Raw genomic sequence first — 22,358 nt, forward strand, 5'->3', positions numbered from 1 at the left:
ACAAAGTCTGTCGTTTCGTGACAAGCCTCGCCATCTTCCCGTCTCAATTGGTAACCGGTGACTTCCACATCTAAATTTGCTGTATACAAATAATAAATTATTAGGCAATATGTTGAGATAATTCTCAAATTTCAAATTAGTCTTAAAAATTCTATAACATAGGCATTTAGGTAAGCTATCTATCTGTGACAAACATAATTGTGTGAACTGATCTTCAAGTTTTTGTTCCACACTTTTTGATACCCATTTGTCAGCAAACTGCAAATTCCAAATATTAGACGTTCCACAATTATCTAAAACAATTTTTATATAAATCAACCATTTACTTTCAAAACCATAGTTATTTAAATTTATAAGTAATAATTTATAAAGAACATGAGAAATTTTACACTCTTTACCGTTTATATTTCTGCCCCAAAAATTTATCATACGAACTTTTGCATAAAGAAGTATTGGAAATCTGCCTAGTTCAGCATAAACTATACAGTCTGGGGTTGATTGCTTTAAATGTAAAATGAGTTTGCAAAATTTTAGGTGCACCCGCTCTAATAAGTCAAAGTTTTCAAAACCCCAAATCTCTGACCCATATAACAAAATAGGTACAACAGCCTTATCAACGAGATCTAGTTGACATTCAATAGATAAATTATTAATTCTACTCTTCTTCAAGATAGAATACATAGCCTTTATTCCTTGATCTCTTAAATATTTTCTAGTTTGTAAAAATGAACCACTTTTTGAAAAAGATATTCCTAAATATTTATAATTTTTAACAATCTCATTTTCAGTATCATTAATAGAGAAATTCAAATTTTGTGGAATTCTACCATTAGCAAAAACAAGAACTTTTGTTTTATCAACATTTACCTTAAGTTGCCATTTGTTACAATATATGGCAAATTTGTTTAACATATTTTGTAATTCAGTGTTACTATCCGCTAATAAAACAGTGTCATCAGCATATAACAATAAGAACATCTTCAGATACACATCTAGTTCATTTTCTAGGTCTGCACTTATTGACTGTAAACCTTTTGTATCTAACTCTTCTAAAAATGCTTGTAAATCATTCAGATATACAGAAAACAAAGCAGGAGACAAATTTTCACCTTGTCGTACACCAATTTCACAAGGGAAGAAGTCAGATTTATCATTATTGAAGACAACACGGGATTTTATATCTTTATACATATTTTGTATAACTCGGAAAAACTTTCCGTTAATATTATTGTTCAAAAGTTTAAATAAAAGGAGATTTCTTTGAATAGAATCAAAAGCTCTCTGAAAATCAATAAACGCACAATAAAACGTTTTCTTCTTTAATTTCAAGAGTTCAAAAAAGGCAGAAAGAGCAAAAATATGATCATTTGTGCTGTATCCTGGTCTAAAACCTGCTTGATTTTCTTGTAAAATAAAAAACTCATCTAAATAATCACAAAGTCTATTGCTTAAAATGGAAGTAAATATTTTACCTAAACTGGATAGTAACGTTATTGGCCGATAGTTTTTCGGTTCCCTTTTACTACCTTTGTTTTTAAACACTTGAATAACATTTCCTAAAAGCCATATTTCAGGTTAGAAACCTGTATCGAAAATTAAATTGAACATATATACATATATATCTAACATCAATTCAGAAGATGATAAAATATATTCATTTATTATTAAGTCGTCACCAGGTGACTTATTATTTTTAACACTTTGTATATCTTTGATAACCTATTATTGTTTTATTCAAGAAATAATTTTATCTATCAGTATCAAAATTGTTATCTAGTTCAATATTCGATTTATTAAGATTATCTTTATTCAATTCTTTAAAAAAAAATCATAAAACTGTTTGATATCAATGTTATTATACACTACGTTTAAACTTATTGAAAATTTTCCAAAAATCACGTGGATTTTTCTTACGTAATTCTTTCATTTTCTTCTTCAAATCATGATTAAAGAGACGAATGCTATCATCCATAGTTTTTTTATATATTTTTTCACTATTTCGTAGTCTAACTTTGAAAATATTAGACCCATAATGTTTATTCCATCTTAATGACTTTCTATAATCTTTTCTACTATTTTTACAATCGTGATTAAACCATTCTTTATTGTTATAATCTTCTTTTGAATTACTACAATCTTTCGTAAATACACCAAAAGTTTTTTCTGCTGAATCTAGCAAAATCTTAGTAACATTGGTAACAATTTCATTTACACTACTTTGATCCACTTTACTAATATCATCATGTATTTCTAAGATATGTGACAATAATTCATTAACCTCATCTCTGTTTATGTTACTTGTAAAATCAGTACTCTTTTCATGTTTCCATTTACCTATGTATTTGTTATTATTTCTAATACATGTATTTACTTTTAGCATGTCCGATTTTACATTGCAATCTAGTTGTAAAAAGATTTGCGTATGAATATCCGAATATAAATTGCTAAATTGCATAATTTCAAAATCAACAATTTTGTGAAACATATTTGCAGAGCCCAATACGTAGTCAACTACGCTTGAGTTACGACTTGTTGGCTTACCAACTTTGTCAGATCAAAATCGACCGTTCAATATAAATACAAAATAATGGACTTCAAAAAACTTATATACGATTTTTAGTTATAAATTAACCAATAAATTAAGTTTCAAATAAACAATTATTACATTAAATGTAGATCTTATACTTATCACGTATACAAAGAAGTCTTGATTAACAAACAAAAGTAAGTTTGCGGCTTTTGAGTAATTAATTCATTAAAGTGCTAATCAGTGTACAAACACCGTTACAAATGTCTCTAATCAGTTGCGTAGGGTTCACCGCAGTGTACTTTGATTTTGTTTTTGTTCAGAAATATGGTCTGACCCACAACTTCAAATGGAAGTTGGTTTCTAAGTTTTGTTAAAACAAGTCCTGCACATGAAAAAATCATCTCGGAAGGAATAGACTATGCTTGTACTGCTTAAACATTTTTTTGCGATTATAGATGAACATGAGAATAAGTTATAACTCATATAAGCCTCAGGATATTTTTATGAGTATTACTAAGGATATTTCAAAGGAAACTATAGTGAGGGGGTAATGAAAGGAGATATATATCAAGATGCATAAAAGTCATACGATTATTCGAGTACTCGGCCTTCCTTTACACATCCCACATGACCTTACGGACTGCTTTTTCCATCAGAACGAGATTTTTTATTGGACGGGGGAGGTCCAGATGACCATATTTTGCAATACCAGTCAATCATTAACTAGCTGTGTAACATATGAAATACTTAAAAGGGAGTAATTACCCTTCAATAGTGATTTTTACATATTGCTTTGTTGTAGCTTATGTCATAACACAATAAACATTACGTGCAGGCAAAGATGACCAACACACCAATATTTACAGAAATGCTTTTTGGTTAAAACCTTGAACAAACTCCGTATAATAGATAAAGCATTTACTACTTTGAAATTCTTTGCCAAAAAAATGATAGACAAAACTGTTAAAGGCAATAATGATCGGATAAACAAATCATCTACAAGATTTTGTGTATAGCTTAAACCATCATCTGACTCATTGCAAGTGGTGTAATTGTCCTTTATTGATGATATTGGTATATATCTGACAATGTTTGCTTCTTTTCAGTAGGTAGAGAAAAACCACAAACAGAAAAATGATAACAACAAGATAAGAAACACAGAATGCTTTTAGGTTGAAAACATCTATAGACTCTTTTAAGACATAGTGGGAGCTATTGAGCTTAACATACGAATGTTTTAACTGTTAATCTTTTGTAAACCATCTAAAAAATTGGTTGATTGATTAATGCTTGCTTAACGTCCAGGACCCGGTTGTTCATTTTTCGGTTAAATATATCCACAGGATGAACAAGAGAAAATAACATAGGGTTAAATTTTAACCAACGGTTATGAACAACCGGAACCACAACGTTATAAACTTGAAAAAAAAGAAAAAAAAAGAATGCGAAAATGCCTGGAATCTTAAACAAGAGGCCTGCAAATTGGTTTGCAGACAATAACTTTAGTATCAATGAAAATGAGAACGGAAATGGAGAATATGTCAAAGAGACAACTACCCGACCAAAGAGCAAATAATTACCGAAGTCCACCAATGGGTCTTCAACGCAGCGAGAAAATCCCGCACCCGGAGGTAGGCATCAGCTGGCCCATAAATAAAACTGTGTATGGATGTGTACGAACTTTTCGCACAAGGTTCCATACCACAAAAGGATGGTCGGGAATGATTTTGGGGTTATTGTCTTAGTTGTTTTGTAAAAAGGGGCCAGAAAGTGGTAAAAAAGCAATTATTTTATCTGGTTTGAAGACAATAACTTGAGTATAAGAGATATTTCTGTGGTATGTTTTGAGCACTAGTTCCACACCACAATTGGAAGGTTGGGATTAATTTTGGGGGTTATTGTGATAGCTTTTTAGGAGTTAGGGGCCAAAAAGGGTCTTACCAAAACAATTTGTTGTCAGGTTCACTGACAATAACTTTGATATAAGTGTATTGATCTCTATTAAATTTTAGTTCAAGGTTCCATACCACAATAAGAAGGTTGGGATCTACTTTGGGGATTATTATCTTAGCAGTATATTTATTCGTGGCCAAAAAGGGACAAAAACCTAGCATTGTTTATGTTTCATGACACAAATATATTATAAAAGTAAAGGTTTCTATGAAATTTTACCACAAAATTCCATACTTCAAATGTAAAGTTTTAATTAATTTTTGGGGGTCATGGCCTAAACGTTTAATAAATAGGGGTCGAAAATGGACCAAAAACAACTATTTTTATACGAACGCAAAAAAATTTTGCGGTCGTATATTGGTATGACGTAGGCGTCGTCGTCGTCGTCATCCGAAGACACATTGGTTTTCGCATTCTAACTTTAGTTTAAGTGAATGGATCTCTATGAAATTGTACCATAAGGTTTAATACTACAAAAAAGAAGGTTGGGATTGATTTTGGAGGTTATGGTACCAACAGTTAAGGAATTAGGGGCTAAAAAGGGGCCAAAAATAAGCATTTTTGTAACTTCCAGACATAACTTGTGTGTTAGTGTATGGATCTCTCTGACATTGTACCACAAGGTTCCATATCACAAAGGGAATGCTGGGATTGATTTTGGGGGTAATTGCCTCAAAATTTTAGAAATTAGGGGGCCAAAAAAGGGGCAAAAACAAGCATTTTTCTAGTTTCATGACAATAACTTGTGTGTAAGTGTATGGATCTTTCTGAAATTGTACTACAAGGTTCCATATCACAAAGGAAAAGCTGAAATTGAGTTTGGGGGTAATTGCCCAAAACGTTTAGGAATAAGGGGCCAAAAAGGGCCCAAAAATAAGAATTTTTGTAGTTTCCAGACAATAACTTGTGCGTAAGTGTATGGATCTTTATGAAATTGTACAACAAGGTTCCATATCACAAAGGAAAAGCTGGGTTTAAGTTTGGGGGTAATTGTCTTAAACGTTTAGGAATTTGGGACCAAAAAGGGGCATAAAAACAAGCATTTTTCTAGTTTCCAGACAATAACTTGTGTTCAAGTGTATGGATCTCTCTGAAATTGTACTGCAAGGTACCATACCACAAAGGGAAGACTGGGATTGAGTTTGGGGGTGATGAATCATAAGGGAGTTCAAAAAATTATGGGGAGGGATTATTTTCCCTTTTTTCCTTTTTTTTTTCTTTAAAATTTTCCGTTTTAAATTGGTTATTTCTTATTTATATATAAAAGCAATTTTATTGTAGTTTCCAGGCAATTCTTTGAGTATAATCGTATGGATCTCTATTAAATTTTAGCACAAGGTTCCATATCACAGTAGTAAGAATGGGGTTAATTTTGGAGATAATTATAGTAGCCGTTTAGGGATTATTGGCAAAAAAATGGCCTATCAAAACAATAATATGTCTGGTTCATATACAATAACTTGAGTATAAGTGTATGGCTCTTTATTAAATTTTAGCACAAGGTTCCATAATTACGCAACAAGAAGGTTGGGATTGATTTTGGGCATTATTGTCGTAGCTGTTTAGTAATTAGGTGTCCAAAACGGGAAAAAAAAGCATTGTTCATTTTTCAGGACAATGATGTGTGTATAAGAGTATGGATTCCTATGAAGGTTCTATACTTTAAAAGGAAAGCTTAGATTGATTTTGGGGGCATTGTCTAAACCGTTTAATAGTTAAGGGCCGACAAAGGGGCCAAACAAATGAGGATTTGTGGTTTATGTTGCAATGACAAAATTGATGGTGTAGGTATTTTGTCTAGTCCCAAGTGTAGTACTGTCAATACATTACAAATATTTAATACTTCTGCTCGACGAAATAGAAGTCATGGTCACAGAAAATATATACCACCTGCTGTGCACACCGTGACAATTGATAGTCTGTTAACGTCTGTTCAAAAATCTTTAGGAATTCATTATATCAGAACTAAATTATACTCCATTCCATTGTCAAAACTTGTTTTACTATTTCAAGAGGCCCAAAATACTTCCGTTACTGATTCTCGATCTGTTTTGTATAGATTAGTTGCAATAATCATGGACATTGCTAACCATAGACTATTCAAACCCGTATCGACTACATCCAAAAATGAGGAAAAACGTAATTTTTTTAAGGTAGAATTCGCCAATAAAGGTTTAGATGCTGTAAATATTAGCAATATTTTCCATCAGAAATCTGTACAAAAAACTAAACCTGATTACTTCAAAAATAAAGCTACACCTGTTATTTTTTATACTTACACCAAGTCTATTGCATCCAAGATTTTCAACCACAAGAGAGTTTTGGAGGCCTTTAACCTCAAAGATGTGAAATCCAAGCCTCCGGATTGCTCATGTGCATCGTCACAATACAAGTATAGTCCAGCTGGTCATGTCATTACTGGTGACCTTGGCATCGTTACCAATGAATAACTAAGAGAGTTGTTAGCCAAGGGACCAAAATATAGAATTCCCCAGCCCATCAACTGGAAAAAGAATTTCAAGTTACTGATGGAAGCAGTTGAGGACTATGCAAGAAAATGGGTAAAGCGCGAACCAGACGAACCAAAACTTGACACTTTGTCTGAATGGATCAAAGCTATTCGATCATGCATTCAGAAGCGCATTCAAAAACTACGATGCAATATGAGCACAAGAGTTACTAACCCTTTCAAAAATCAGGATGTTGTGGATGTTTTATCCTCTTTGCATGACAAATATGTCGTTGTTCCAGCAGATAAAGCCTCCAATAATATTGTCTTCATATGTAAAAACCATTATTTGCAATGTCTCACAACAGAGTTTGGAATAAATAGAACTACTGGTAACCCTACATATTCTTTAACATCATTCACCAAGGACGAAATTTTACAAAATCACAAATCTGTCCTTCTTTCTTTTGGTATCAACATCAAAGAAAACGAAGAAAATTTACCATCATTATACTGGATACCAAAACTACACAAAACTCCATATAAAGAACGATACATAGCTGGGTCATCAAAATGTTCGACTAAACATCTTTCTAAAGTACTGACTACTATTCTTTCTACAGGTAAAGATGGGCTTCAAAAATATTGTGATGAGATATATTCTACCAGTGGTGTTAACCAGATGTGGATTCTCAAAAATTCGAAAGATCTACTGCTTAATCTTCGATCACAATCTTTGCAATTTTGCAGCAACATAAAAGACTTTTGATTTTTCTACGCTTTACACTACTATTCCCCATGCTCAGTTGAAAGATCGACTTCACCATCTCATTAAACAGAGCTTTTTCTATAAAAATGGGAATCGTAGATACAAATTTCTTGTTTTGGGTTACAATAATTCATATTTTGTGAAAAACCACACTGAATCTACCAGAAAATATACTGAAGATGATATTATCAAAATGCTGGACTTTTTGATCGACAATATATTTGTTGAGTTTGGAGGATTTATATTTCAACAGACAGTCGGTATTCCAATGGGAACTAATTGTGCACCCCTACTGGCCGATTTGTTTTTGTACTCGTATGAAGCAGAATTCATTCATAATCTTCTAAAAGACAAAAAGAAAAAGCACCTTGCGAAATTCTTTAATTTTACTTTCCGATATATTGATGATGTTCTATCATTGAATAACCCATATTTCAGCCAATACTTACATCTCATATACCCCAGTGAACTTGAAATTAAGGATACTACTGATACTAGAAGGACTGCTTCATACCTTGATCTTTTCCTCAATATTGACACAGATGGACGACTTTACACGAAAATCTATGATAAACGGGACGATTTTAACTTCCCAATTATCAATTTCCCATTTCTGAGCAGTAACATACCCTCTGCCCCTTCGTATGGTGTTTACATATCTCAGTTGATACGTTATTCTCGTGCTTGTTAATACTATACGGACTTCATATACAGGAGTGTGCTCCTTACACAGAAACTGCTCCAACAAAGTTATGAGGAGGACAGATTAAAAATGACATTCCGTAAATTTTACGGACACCATCACGAATTGGTTAGTCCATACGATGTGTCTTTGTCCAAACTAACTAAGGACATTTTTACCACGTGTTAGATTGTGGTTTGTCATTACGTCGTCTGATCTTTTAATTACCGAACGTGACTTATTCCCGATTGTGACTGTTGTGCTGAGTGTGAAACCGCATTGCTATAAGACGTGTCACGGTACCTTTCTATCCCAAATTCATGTATTTAATTTTGATGTTATATTTGTTATTCTCGTCGGATTTTGTCAAATGTCTTAACGTCTTTTCTGTTATATTCGTGTGTTATGGTAAATGTAATTAATCACCCCCTTCATTTATTACATTTTAGTTTGGTTCAACGAAATTTATACGATATATTTGGTTTACAGTTTGATTCAGAAAAAACACCGACATAGCTAGATAATACAATTAATTATATAATTACTACCACAATTTGATATTAATAAGTATTGTAATTTTCATTGTTATTAATAAATGTTATGTCAGTATTACAATTCTAATCTTGAATCAATCCTAATCCTATCTTATTTTTGGGAAATATTTTTACAAATTCAAATGTGACGTCACTTTGTGTGTTTTTTTTTAGAATTTCAAATGTGACGTCACTTTGTGCGTTGATGCTTTGGCTAACTCGGCTGTGTATTTTTATATGTTGGATTAAGTTGTTTTATGTAATGTATCCGTTTTTGTTCTGTAGTTAGTCACCACTTCGGTTTAATCATGTATATCTATCATATAGTCATTTTATAAAATTTACTGTTTGCAAAATTATAAATTATTCTAAATAATAGGGATGTTCTTGTCCCAGGCAGAAAACCCTGGCCGTGTTAGGCGCAACTTTTTGGAAGTTTTGGTCCTCGGTGCTCATCGGCTTTGTACTTGTGTTGGCTTTCAAGCTTTTTTCATCTGAACGTCACTGGATGGTCTTGTGTGGACGAGACGCACGTCTGGCGTATTGAATTTTAAGCCTAGTACCTTTTGTTAGCTATTATTCGTGTGTTTCTTTGTCCTATATGTTCTCCCATTTATTTGTATTGTGGTCCTGTCATGTGATGTTGTCGTTTTGGTGTTGTGTTTGACGTTGCCATTAAAGCGGGAGGTTTGGCATGCCACAGAACCAGGTTCAACCCACAATTTTTTTCTTAAAATGTCCTGTACCAAGTCAGGAAAATGGCCATTGTTATATGTTTGTGATTGATCTTAGGGGTTATGACCGTACATGTAACTGTTTAGTTTAAAGTTGCCAAAAATAATTCTTTTGTTATACTTTGTATAAAATACTTATTTCTTTACTATTTTAACGGAGTTTAACATGTTTAATTCAAAGTCTTGAATTCTTTTGGTTCTTTAATATGCTGAATCTAATTTGGTATTTATTATTTGGATTTTGGGTTCTTTTTTGAATTGGTCGACCGACTTGCTAAGAAAAGTTTTGGATAAGAAAGTTAAGGACAGTTTCCCTATAGGACATTAAAGAAAAACACAAAATGAGTCCTTACCATCACTTGTTTACTGTAACTTAGGCTTCAGTACAGGACTCTCACAGTTTTACGGAATTTATTCGGGCTCCAAAAGATCAATTTTACCAGCGTATTGATTCGTGATAATTTCTGATACAATCAAGATTTTATGTCAGTTCGAATACCAAATGTCAAGATACGAATCATTGGACATCTAACTGATGAAGGCTATTAGTTGTCCGAAATATTTAAAATTTGTTCATGGTTAATTTTTTTTTATGTTGTACCTTTTTGGACTTGCTTATTATATATTATATTTTGCAGTGTACTGTATCATATTTGTATCACCATTACCTCGTAAGATTAATCGTAGGCTATTATTCAGACATTTAATATTTTATACTGTATATACTTTATATACTAGTAATATTACAATTATTATTATAATTGATTATATGTCATTGAATTTTTTTAGTCTCGTGTTTCATGGCGACATCCTCTCAAAGCTGTGGTGTTTGTGACCTCCGACTGATCACCAAGCCATGCATTATTTGGTGTACAGAATGTGATGAAGGACTATGTAAAGAATGTCATGAACACCATAGTTTGTCTAAGGCGTCGAGGAACCATAGCGTGATACCATTTACCGATTACCAACGATTACCGACAGATGTACTGAAGATCAGTCAATACTGTAGCAAACACAATAAAAAGTTTGAAATGTTTTGCCAGAAACATGAACGTCCTTGCTGCAGCAAATGTATAGTAGAAACACATAAAGAATGTCGGGATATCATCGATTTAGATGACGTTATTAAGAATTACGAAACGCCGCATGCCCTGTCTGAGATTGAGAAAACATTAGTTGAAGTGGCAGAAAATCTACAGAAAATTCGCCTGCATCAACAGGGCAATATGTCGACTTTGAAAGAAAAAAGAAAGGAAATTGAGAAAGAAATTAAGAAGATTAGAATGGAGATTAGTAATTATCTCGACAAACTTCAAGAAAATTTTATGAAACAACTATATCTGCTCGAAGAAAAAGAAAACTCGAAAATTGGTCAGTTATTGTCATCATTAGAAAAGAAAGAAAAAGAAGTTGAAGAATGCCAGAAAAATATTATCAACATCAAACAACATGCAACAAACCTTCAGATGTTCCTTTCAGTGAAGCAAATTGAAGAAGACGTCTCTAGCAAAGATAAATTCCTGCACTCATTATTTGAAGGTGAGGATTTGAACCAGCATTTTCTGGAATTTGAAATAAACGGAGTTTTTCAGAAAGTCATGTTTGACATCAAAAGTTTTGGAGAAGTACATATTGAAGAAAAACCTGCCGATATTGTTCTAAGCAGAAAGAAGGCTAAAGAAGCCCAGATAATAGTACCGATCGTTCAATCAAGATCTATTGAAAACATTAAAATGAAGATAAACAAGAAAATAAACCTGAAAGGCAAATGGATTTACGGATGCTGCATGCTGCCGGATGGTAGATTGGTGTTTACTTACAACCGTGAAAGGAAAGTAAGAGTATTCAACAACCAAGGATCAAAAGAATTTGAGATGAAGATACCATGTGGAGCGTTTGATATAGTATACATCAGTAATGACAATACATTGGTTGTTACATCCGGTGAATCAGATAAGCAATGCCTTACCATTATAGATCTGGAGAGGAAAGAAATTAAGAAAACAATTTCACTGAGTTCGGATAACTATGGCATAGTATTGAAGGACAATCAATTGATTTATTCCGCCTTCAACAAAGGTATAAGAATGATAAATCTGTACGACGAGTCTTTGAGCGACATAGTAAGAGAAGAAATGCCCAGTGAAGGTTACCTAGCAACATTTAAAAACAACATTTATCATACAAACAGACTAAATCACACTGTTACATGTTATAATTTACAAGGTGAAATACAATGGACATTCAAAAATGAAGATGTTCTGAAAAATCCTCTTGGTATTGATGTAGATAGTGATGGTAATGTGTACGTGGCGGGGATTCATTCGAACAATGTGGTTGTTATCTCCAATGATGGAAAAATGTGTCGAGAGCTTTTGGAAGCAAGTGTTGGTTTTCATTATCCCATCGCACTTCGTTATTATGGACTTAAGAAACAATTGCTAGTGGCAAATATTCACGACGAGGCTCGACTGTTTGATTTGATTTAAAATGTTTACATTTAAAACTTCTCTCTTTTTGGTTCATCTTGCGATATGTTTTTAAACGACAATAATGAAGGCCGTATTGCATTTCATCCATTTTTCCCCAGCATAATGAGAAGCATCATAATTATGTTAATGTGCAAATAGACTATGGAACCTTTCAAAAGTGAAAAAAATAGAGTATGGCTGAATTTAAGATCATTAAATGTTTATACAACGTAGGTGTTAACTTTATACAGGTTTTGGATGATTATGAGAATCATTGGATCTACTGTATTGACATGTTAAAAGTCTAAAAAAAGCTCCCCATTATAACCCTAGTATGTTAAAAACCTTAAAGTAACATTTCAATTCTTAAAATGTAGATCAAACACAATGGAACTTTAATGGTATGTTTCCTGTTATATGCCAATGTGGCCTCTGTCTTTAGAATTTTGGAACTAGTAACGGTAACCATGGAAACAGCAAAAATTAAAAAAAAATCGAAATGCTCCAAACTTAATGAAACTTCATACAAATGTTAATTGACATGTGTGGATGAGTCTTTTGAATTTAGAATTTCCAAAATGACCGCTTTTGCCAAGGCAACAACTAAAATGTGTCAAATTTTTAAATGTTCCAAAAACTCTGACAATTTAACGAAAGATGCATAACCATGAATATATGTGTATTCACTTTTTAAATTTTCGGAATGGCTGCCGCTTATCGGCAATTGGAGAGGGTGACAACCGCTATCGCTTGCAATGGCAAATCTAGTTATGGCACCTCCAACAGAGATGCGGTGACCAATCGTTATTCCAAACAAATATTGTGTCGACCCCGTAGCAAATTCACATCACTGTTGTTTTGTTTTTAAATCATATTTTAGTTTGACTAATAGATAACTTGAATCGTATTTTGCACAATTTGTCGGATCTTGAGGTTTGGGATTACTGTATCTTTCATATTTACGTACCATATCGTTTATTTCTTTTCAGAAAGCTTTTGAAATTCTGTTAATATAGAAACAATACTTACACAAACACACACACACAGATAATTATTGTACATAATCTTCAAAGTTAACGTTAATTTTGAATCTTTAAGTGACACCCAAAGATAATTCTTCACGACATTACCTTCCAAAATTAAATTGTTTAAAAAACTAAAAGTTAAATTTGATTTAGAAAAAAGAAATGATACCGTGCATCAGTAGTGTCAATGGTGAAAACATCCCTACAAACATGCAAAAAACAAAGGAACAGTGGTTTCAATACTGTTAATCGTCGAACAGTAGCTTAGAATGTAACATTAGGCAACTTTTTTTAAATCTAAAACGTAAGAAAAGTTGTCTAATGTTTCAAGATGAAGTTGCCACTGGACGTAAAGCAACCAACAATCGATAAATCTATATAAGAAGGTAATATGACCCTCTTTATGACTGATGTAAATTTTTATACATATTTACCTGATATTAATAACTTTAAATGAGATAATTATACCTTGAGATAGTGTATCAATGTGAATACGTGACGTCATTTCGGATGATAACCAACAAGGGGCGTTTAGGACTGTTTACACTTGGTATTGTAGAATAGAGGTTTGAGAAGAATGTTTAAGATATTTCAAATTGGAAGGTAATTTGTAGTTTTTATTTTCGAAGATGTTATGGAAAGCTATTTAAATAATATTCCTTTTAACTTACTTAAGTAGCTGCAAGGTGAATCGATTCGTGACCAGAGGGCGTTATCCTAGAACATTTGTGTTAACGGTCTACTTCCAGTATGTTCTTTTTATGACGGGTCCGATTTGGTAGTGTCACATTTAACAAAGTATATTTACATTATTTTTGCAAGAATTCCATTTAAGCCGATGCTAGGTGCCGCCTTAAATCTGCAATTAGGTGAGAGTTGATTTGCTCCGTGTTGAAGGCCTCAGTTTGACTTTTAGAAGAAGAACAACAACAGAAATTGATATGAATTATTGCTTTGTTATATCATACGACATAATTTGTAAATAGTTAATTTCAGAATGGTGGGCTTTAATATCAGTCCCATTGTTGTCTTAAAAAAGTAGCAACAACGTTCGTTTCTAAGGGCTTGCTTTCCGCTGTTAATATATCTTTGATACAAATTTTGATTTGATATTATAACATTATTACAAAACTTGGCTTTGATATAAAGTCGACTCTTAAATTTGACAAAGTGTGTTCATATTTGTATTCAAAGCCGGATATTTCATAACATTAGTTGTGTAGTTTATATTAATAAAACCTTCATTTTGTACTTTGTGATGAATTTTATTTCATCATCAAAAGCAACTTTTTTAATAGTTTCATGAAATAATATAATTAATCGTTTTCTAGACATATTCTGTCTCAGACAGTCGCAAATACTGTTCAGGATTTTGTGATTTGCGACTATAGACATTAAAAAGTTGCCGCCATTCATAGATTAATAAATATAATTTTTATTTAAACCAATATTGTATTGCTGAGAAAATCACACCCTTTCCAGTCTATTACATACTGTTATATCAAGGTATATATGCACACCTTAGGTAAAATGGAAGATAGTTTGGCATGGTGTGAAAGGAAGGAACAATGAAAAACTTAAACAGGCAATCTGTTATACATGTAGCTCATTATTTATATGTGTACTTTTGTCATTTCTATCTATATTTGGTGTGTCCTACTTTCGTTTTTTAACTTGTAAAATATAATGACGTTTACAAGTAATAATGAAAGTACTGACGGGCTGTTTACTAGGATGACCCTACCATTTGAACAAATGTTGCATAAAGGGACAGTCCCGCCATTTCCGGTACGCAATTTACTGTTATTTCTAGTTAGATGTTTATTTAATAGCCCGTTCAATTATATGTGTGCTATAGTCATGTTTCCGAAACACAAAAATAATGTTTACAAGTGATATATTTTGTAATCAAACTACTGACGTACTGTTCATTTGCTGAGCTACAGTCAATTTGCAGCGTTTAATATTATCTTACCTCCCTAGGCAAATTTTAAGTTTGTAACCCAGATTTGTTTTCTCTCAACCGATTTATGATTTCCGAGCAGCGGTGTACTAGTGTTGCCTTTATTTACATACATCCAATGATCCACGACATCTGATTTCATTTACAGTTTCACTGCAAGACTAACTTTTCAAGATTCTTACAAAATGATAAAAGCTCATTTAGTGCAGCGGCTACAAGCATATTTCAGAAGAATTGTGCATATCGTGCTACAAGCATGAAATTTGGCATAAACCTTCCTCAAGCCTTACTCTTTTAATTCAGATAGGGAGGCAATTGAAAATAATGTCTCACTTCCGGTAATATCCAAAATGGCGGACATTATATTTTAATCAGCCCGATATAGAAGGCTAGTAGGTGAAAATGTGCTATAATCATGCTACTATCATTATATTCTGCACAAACCTTTGTTATGTGCTATTTTTCAATACATTTTATTGATTATAGGTCTTTAAACATCCTACTTCCAGTTAATCTAATATGGCGGACATTGTACTAAAAGGGAGAGTAATTGAAATGTGTTTTAATGTATTGTTACTATCATTATATTGCGCAGGAACCTTTCTTTGGTGCTTCTCATGGATTCAATATATACATGTCTGTCAAATCCTTACTTCCGGTAATATCCAATATGGTGGAATAGAAATATCAATGTTTAATTTTAATATTCAACTTTTTTTAAAATTGAAATAAGAAAAATTATTTTTTGTGCCGGTCATTAAACTTTTGGCTTTAAGTTATCCTCAAACCACTAAAAAGTAAAATCACAAAAATACTGAACTCCGAGGAAAATTCAAAACAGAAAGTCCCTAATCAAATGGCAAAATCAAAAGCTCAAACACAACAAACAAATGGATAACAACTTTCATATTCCTGACTTGGTACAGGAATTTTCTGATGTAGAAAATGATGGATTGAACCTGGTTTTATAGCTATCTAAACCTTTCACTTGTATGACAGTTGCATCAAATTCCATTATATTGACAACAATAATTCACTTTATATTTAAAATGTCTAAATACAAAGTTAACTCTTCCGGTAAAAAACAAAATGGCGTAAAATTCTGAGATGAGTGCTCAATATGTATCCTAAATGAAGAGTTTTGGAAAGATTGATAAAAAAAAGATAAAATCACTAAAGTACTTAAACATTTTTAAAATTATTAATATATAGCCGTAAATACATGTCTATTCACAATAACCACCACAAGCACATAAAGCGGTACAAGGGAGACCCGATTTTCCATATTTACAACTACCGCGGCATCCTTTCTTACATCCATGATGTACAAGCTCTGACAAGATGATGAGGCCTCAGAAAGAGCTGTCCAAAAGGGTTCCAGTTGATCATATTTGTCCCTTCGCCATTTATTAGTACATGCACTAGGTAGCATAGGAACCAATTCAAAGCTTGTTCCCTTCCACACATCCGCCTTAGTATATTGCACGTTTAACATGCTGGAAAGCTTAAGACCGAGTCGGCGGAATTGCCTCAATTATTCTTCCCTTTGGCGCTGACAGTTGTTTTCTTGCTTCGTTAACCCTATCTGATGAGTTTGTTCGATCGAATATCACAACCACGTATCTTTCTCTCAATGACATTATCAAATCCATATTTGGTGATGTAATCTGAGTAATCATCATTCTAAATGCTAAAGTCACATCCGCAAATGACATCCATGTGTCCAACGCAGTATTTTCCATTTCAACTAAACATGTGATCGCTCAATGCCTAGTGCATTTGAAAGGTCAAGGATAACTATATATCTAAAGTTCTTTCCAATCCCGAATGCAAGCCATAGTGTGTCTGACCCTATGCCACGGAATAGCAAAACAGCAATGACAGCAACATCAGTATCGAATGTTCGAATCATGACTGTTTAAATCCGTGTTTCACTGCCTCAGACACATGCACTATGATTGTAGTGTTAGCCTCTTCATGTGAACATGGTGCTAAACTTGAAACATCATCACGTCGGGGATAACATAGAACATCCACTCTTGTTATAGTTCCCAGGTGTTTCCTAACGATTATGCTGATTTGGTATTCTGTCATAATATGGAAAGAGTGGATGTAGTCTGGGATGCATACAAGAAGCAAAAGGGGACAGGGAATACGCAGACGGTTTCATGTTCAAAACAAAATTTCTCAAAATTGGCAAAGTTTTCTTAGAGAAGACGACAATAAGAACAAACTTTTTAGTTTTCCTTCACAGCAGCTTGCTCAACTTTATGTGCCTGTGGTGGTGATTGTGAATAGACATGTATTGCGGTCGTATATTAGTTATTTTAAAGATGTTTGAGTACTTACATGTAAGTGACTTAATTTGTTTTTAATCAATCTATCCATAACTCTACATCGAGGACACAGATTGAGTAGTACTCATCTCTGAAATTTACGCCATATTGTTTTTTTTACCAGAAGTGTTTACTTTGTGTTTAAAAATTTAAACATAATAGTGAATAAGTGGTTTATTATAACTTTAAGACAAAAGTTCAACTTTAATGACCGGCACAAAAAAAAACTTAAAAAAAAAAAAATAATGAAAATTAAACATTGATATTTTTATGTCCGCCATATTGGATACTACCGGAAGTAGGGGTTTTAAAGACATATGTTCTATATATTGTATCCATGAGAAGCACCAAAGAAAGGTTCCTGTACAATATAATGTTAGCAGCAATACATTTCAATTACCCTCCCTATAAAATACGCTTATTTTAGTACAATGTCCGCAATATTGGATTTTACCGGAAGTTGGATTCTTAAGGTCATATAATCAATGTAATGTATCTGAAAGTAGCACATAACAAAGGTTTGTGACGAATATAAGGATAGTGGTATGACAAAAAAAAACCTTTTCCTATACCAGCCTTTGATACTGGGATGATTTAAGTATAATGTCCGCCATATTGGATTTTACCGGAAGTGATGCATTTTTTTAGATTGCTCCCACCTGAAATCAATTAATAATACTAGAGAAAGCTTTGTCGCAAGTTTCATGCTTTTAGCAGGATGTACACAATTTTTTCACGAAGCTGCCGTTCTAATTGTGGATTTCTTCTTGCTGACTGTTTTTGTTTTAATGAAAAAAAATGTGAGGTTTCCAATAGCAGATGATCTGCCAGATCTCCAACTTTCAAGTTAATCAATCTTATGCTCTTAAAATATTATTTATGCGAAAGTTTTACAATATTTTTATTGTCTAATCAGAATGCAAAAGGGTGTTTTTTTCTATATTATTTTTATCTAACCACCGTAAAATCTGAATGATACTTTGACTAATTCATTAGAACCTTCCTTGCATACCTTTTTATATTTGTTATGTATGTTTTCACATTGAAAATTGTTGAAATGAGAGCTTTAAATTTTGTAAATTTTGAATGTATTTAGCTCTTATTCGTAATTGCTCTTTAGTTCTAATACGAACCTCAAAATAAAGACATAATTGACCAATTCATTATCATGCTCTTTCTCATAAAAATATCTGTAATGATTTCACATGATTTAAAAATGTACTTTTGTCGTCATCTAGTTCTAACTTCCAATCATCTTTATCTCTTTTTTAAATCTGTGTTTTTAATATGTTCACACCGGATATCTCAATCCGAAATCGCGAAACGACCAGAATCAAAAGGAGCATTTACTGGAAAATTTGTAACGCTGAGTAAATAAAATCTGGATCTGATTCTCACAGAGGAATTATGCTCTGTAGAAATCGGATCAAGATTTTAATTCCCCACTATTACAAACTTTTCATGAATTTCATCTCGGGATTCGGACCACTGTTCAGATTCCGGATGGGGATTCACGGTGTTGGATATTGCTGTCCATGCAATTTCTGTATAATCATTTCTATATAAAACCTTAACTGGTTTTATTCTTATCAACTCCTGCTTTTTCTAAATTTCCCTTAGTATCGTCTTACCATTAAACTATTGCAACATCTATCTGGGTCAGTATGCGTAATTGATTTCCCATAGGGGTAATGGTATCATTGTCTTTAGTAACTCATTCCATATAGTAAACTTGGATATGAATAATTACTCGTTTCGAAGTTGACACATTTTCACATAATTGGTTTAATTTCCGGGGTACGAAGTGAGATTCATTTTTCCGTAAATTAGCAATTCCCGAAAATCCTTTCGAAATTCGGCCCCTTGTGGTAAACATTCCATCTTTTTTCCACACAATAAGTTCTTTGAAAATTAAATACTTATCATACATTTATTGTAAAATTGTTAAATAATTAACGTAACCAATTGGTTCTTTATCGTGTTAATTTGTTTAGTTTTAGCAGACTTAAAGTAATCTGTTTTCCGACTGATTCCCCAACTAACCAAAAAGTGAATCATCATACATGTAGAAAGGAAAACAAAGAACAGTTTGCATAAGCTCATTCGGAGAGGGGGTTATATTGTTAGACGGAGAAGCAACACACAAAAGCAGTAAGAACATGTAGAAGTATAGATGATAATATGACTTGATTTAAACTTATTGTAATGCAATCTCCATAATTATTCTCCAGTGTAAGTAGTAAATTAAGCTTAATTTCATTTATTGCTAAAATATTCAAAGGGTATGTCGGAAGAAGAAAATGGTCTGTTAGATTCTTTATATTTGATATATTTTAAAAATGTAAAATAACTTTATTTGTAGGATTAAGCTGAGTGGAATTGAAGTAAAAGCTTCCAGTAACGACAGTTGAAATATCGGACAAACTGGTGGGTTTATTCACATGATAAAGTTTAAGTACTTAATGTATCATCTCGTAAACATGTCTACCTTTTTTAATTAAAGATATCCGATATACGTCACTTAGGTGGAAACTCACTAAATAGCTAAAAGTAATTGAAAAGTATATTACTTGTTATAGTAACATGTGTATTACTGCTTATCACGTTGGCTTATTTCAAAATTAGCACATTTTAACAGCTGACCTATTGGACATAAACATATAAGCAGTAAAGTAGTGCATTCATGAATTATTAAAGCAGAATTTGTCTACATCTGCCGGTATTTCTCAATAGAAAGGGATATATTCAATATGTCAAACTCTAAATCATCCTGAGTACAACCAGTCTTCGATACACACTAAAGACGTAAGCCTAAATGGGTGTATCTAATTTACACAAAGATTCAATTGTAAATGCAGAATAATAGTTTACAATAATTTAGCAGGGTGTCTTTCAGCGATTTTATCATATGTGGTATGAGAAAGCAGTAAAAATGCAGGGTATCAAATTTCATTTTACGACATCTTGTTGTAAATTTGTTTATAGATTGAAAAGGAGCTATCTCAGATATGTCATCAACACTAAATTCTCCAAAAAAATGTTCAGGGACTGGTACAAAAAAATACAAAAACGCAAATACATGAATATCAAACGTATCAAATATTTTAGCAGTTATTGAAAGTATTCAACTTGCTGATATGAATGCTAAAAAAATTCGTACCCTTTAAATTGGTTGCTAAGCTTCAGAGAAGATCAAAGTCATAAATTTTACAGAAATAATTAATCTTAATACTACCACACCAGTAAATATCAGTTGTCAAAACTTCTATGTCTTTGTCAAAGATATTAATATTCATATATTTGTATTAAAACAAAGATTAAAACGAAAACACAGTCAATGGAAAACAATGCCATCTTGGATTCAGTTTGAACACTTTTGTTTCTGGTATATTCTACGGAAAAGAAAGATTGGTCGTTCTGTAGTATAAGATCATTCAGGTAAAAGACATATATTGGATGCTAAATTGTATCAAGTGTTACAAACATTAAAAAATCTTCTTGAATTAAGTCAATAGAACAAAATATAATTGTAAGATGACCTTGTAAGTGTTTTGTGGTGTTATGTATATTTTGTTTGATAATCTTAACGTGAATTTTAATCTTTTACAACAAGATATTTGTATGTTGATTAGAAATCGATATTTAATATCTTGACTTTTTATGTAAGGATCTAGTGCTGTAAAATAAATGTCAATCGGTTGATAGCAGGGAATTAAATATATTTGAAATAGCAATGCCTTACACGGATGGTTTATTTTTGTTGACCAGCAAATGGAGAAAAGCTGAAATAGGTAAATAGTATGTTGAATGGAATAAATTTACTTTTACGAAAATGGCAAGTAATTGGTCAGTCTGCGGTATCTGTGATTTTCGACATGTTACCAAACCATCAGTAGTGTGGTGCTCAGAATGCGATGAAGGGCTTTGTGATGACTGCAAAGAACACCACAGCATTTCCAAATCATCACGTGAGCATGACATCGTTCCTATTGATGAATACAAAAACTTACCAACAGAGATTCTTCAATTTGCACAATCTTGCAGAAAACATAACCAAAAGTACTAAATATTTTGTAAAAAACACAACTGTTCATGCTGCAAGAAATGTGCTGTCGAAGAACATAATGAATGTAAAGATATTGTTGATATAGATGACGCCATAAAAAACGTGAAATAATCAAACGTTTTCAATGAAATTGAGTTAACCCTTTCTAGTATGGTCGAGTACATTGAAAGAGTTAAGAAAGATCGTGACGAAAGTTTACTTTCCATAAAAGAACAGAAAGAACAAATTGAGACCAAAATACCCTAGGCTAGGGAGGCAATTAACAATCATCTTGACTTACTTCAGCAGACGTTAATTGAAGTACTGAATTTAACCATTGATAAGGAACATAAAAATATTCACCAATTCCTGATATCAGTTGAGAAGAATGAAAAAAATATTAAAGAATTTCAATCCAACCATTTGAAAATAAAGCAGCACGCTTCTGAACTGCAGACGTTTCTTACTTTGAAACAAATGGAACGTGACATAGCTACAAAGGACGAATGTATACAATCAATTAACAAGAGCGGAAATCTGAGCCGTCATTATTTTTCATTGAAGATCGACACAACTTTAGAGAAATTGGCGAGCAATGTTAAAATATTTGGAGAAATTATTAAAGAGACAAAACCAAGTGATATTCCCTTTGAAAGGCAGAAGGATAAACAAGCATTGTTGAATATATCTGTACTCCCCAAGTACATAGATAACTTGAAACTAACGTTGGTTCAGTCTATTACTACGTTTAGTGGAGACGTTAGAGATTGTACAATGCTTCCTGGGGGTAGAATGGTGTTTACTTGTTACCATCCTAGTCATCTTACAGTAGTCAATCAAGATGGATCGAAAGGCTTTAGAATTG

General features: G+C 32.7%; 3 protein-coding genes across 4 annotated transcripts in view; 2 read left to right on the plus strand and 1 right to left on the minus strand.

Annotated features, from left to right (window-relative positions):
* Positions 1-5,182, plus strand: part of LOC127705703 (CD82 antigen-like) — a 237,599-nt gene extending 232,417 nt beyond the window's left edge. Inside the window, exon 10 of the transcript XR_007983937.1 lies at positions 4,987-5,182. The gene's annotated coding sequence lies outside the window, so the exon portion shown is untranslated. The remainder of the gene's footprint in view (positions 1-4,986) is intronic.
* Positions 1-12,357, plus strand: part of LOC127705678 (uncharacterized) — a 168,176-nt gene extending 155,819 nt beyond the window's left edge. Inside the window, exon 2 of one of the 2 annotated variants that reach the window (XM_052210023.1) lies at positions 11,733-12,357. In XM_052210023.1, coding sequence (XP_052065983.1) covers positions 11,733-12,142 — 410 coding nt within the window. In that variant the 3' untranslated portion in view covers positions 12,143-12,357. Of the gene's footprint in view, positions 1-10,439 lie in introns of both variants that reach the window. The other variant, XM_052210022.1, reaches the window with a different exon arrangement.
* The window catches only part of LOC127705669 (PHD and RING finger domain-containing protein 1-like), a 290,389-nt gene continuing 272,526 nt past the window's right edge, over positions 4,496-22,358 (minus strand). Inside the window, exon 16 of the transcript XR_007983928.1 lies at positions 4,496-4,505. The gene's annotated coding sequence lies outside the window, so the exon portion shown is untranslated. The remainder of the gene's footprint in view (positions 4,506-22,358) is intronic.

Source organism: Mytilus californianus, unplaced genomic scaffold (genome assembly GCF_021869535.1).
Source record: "Mytilus californianus isolate M0D057914Y unplaced genomic scaffold, xbMytCali1.0.p SCAF_6, whole genome shotgun sequence".
Taxonomy (NCBI): Eukaryota; Metazoa; Mollusca; class Bivalvia; order Mytilida; family Mytilidae; genus Mytilus; species Mytilus californianus.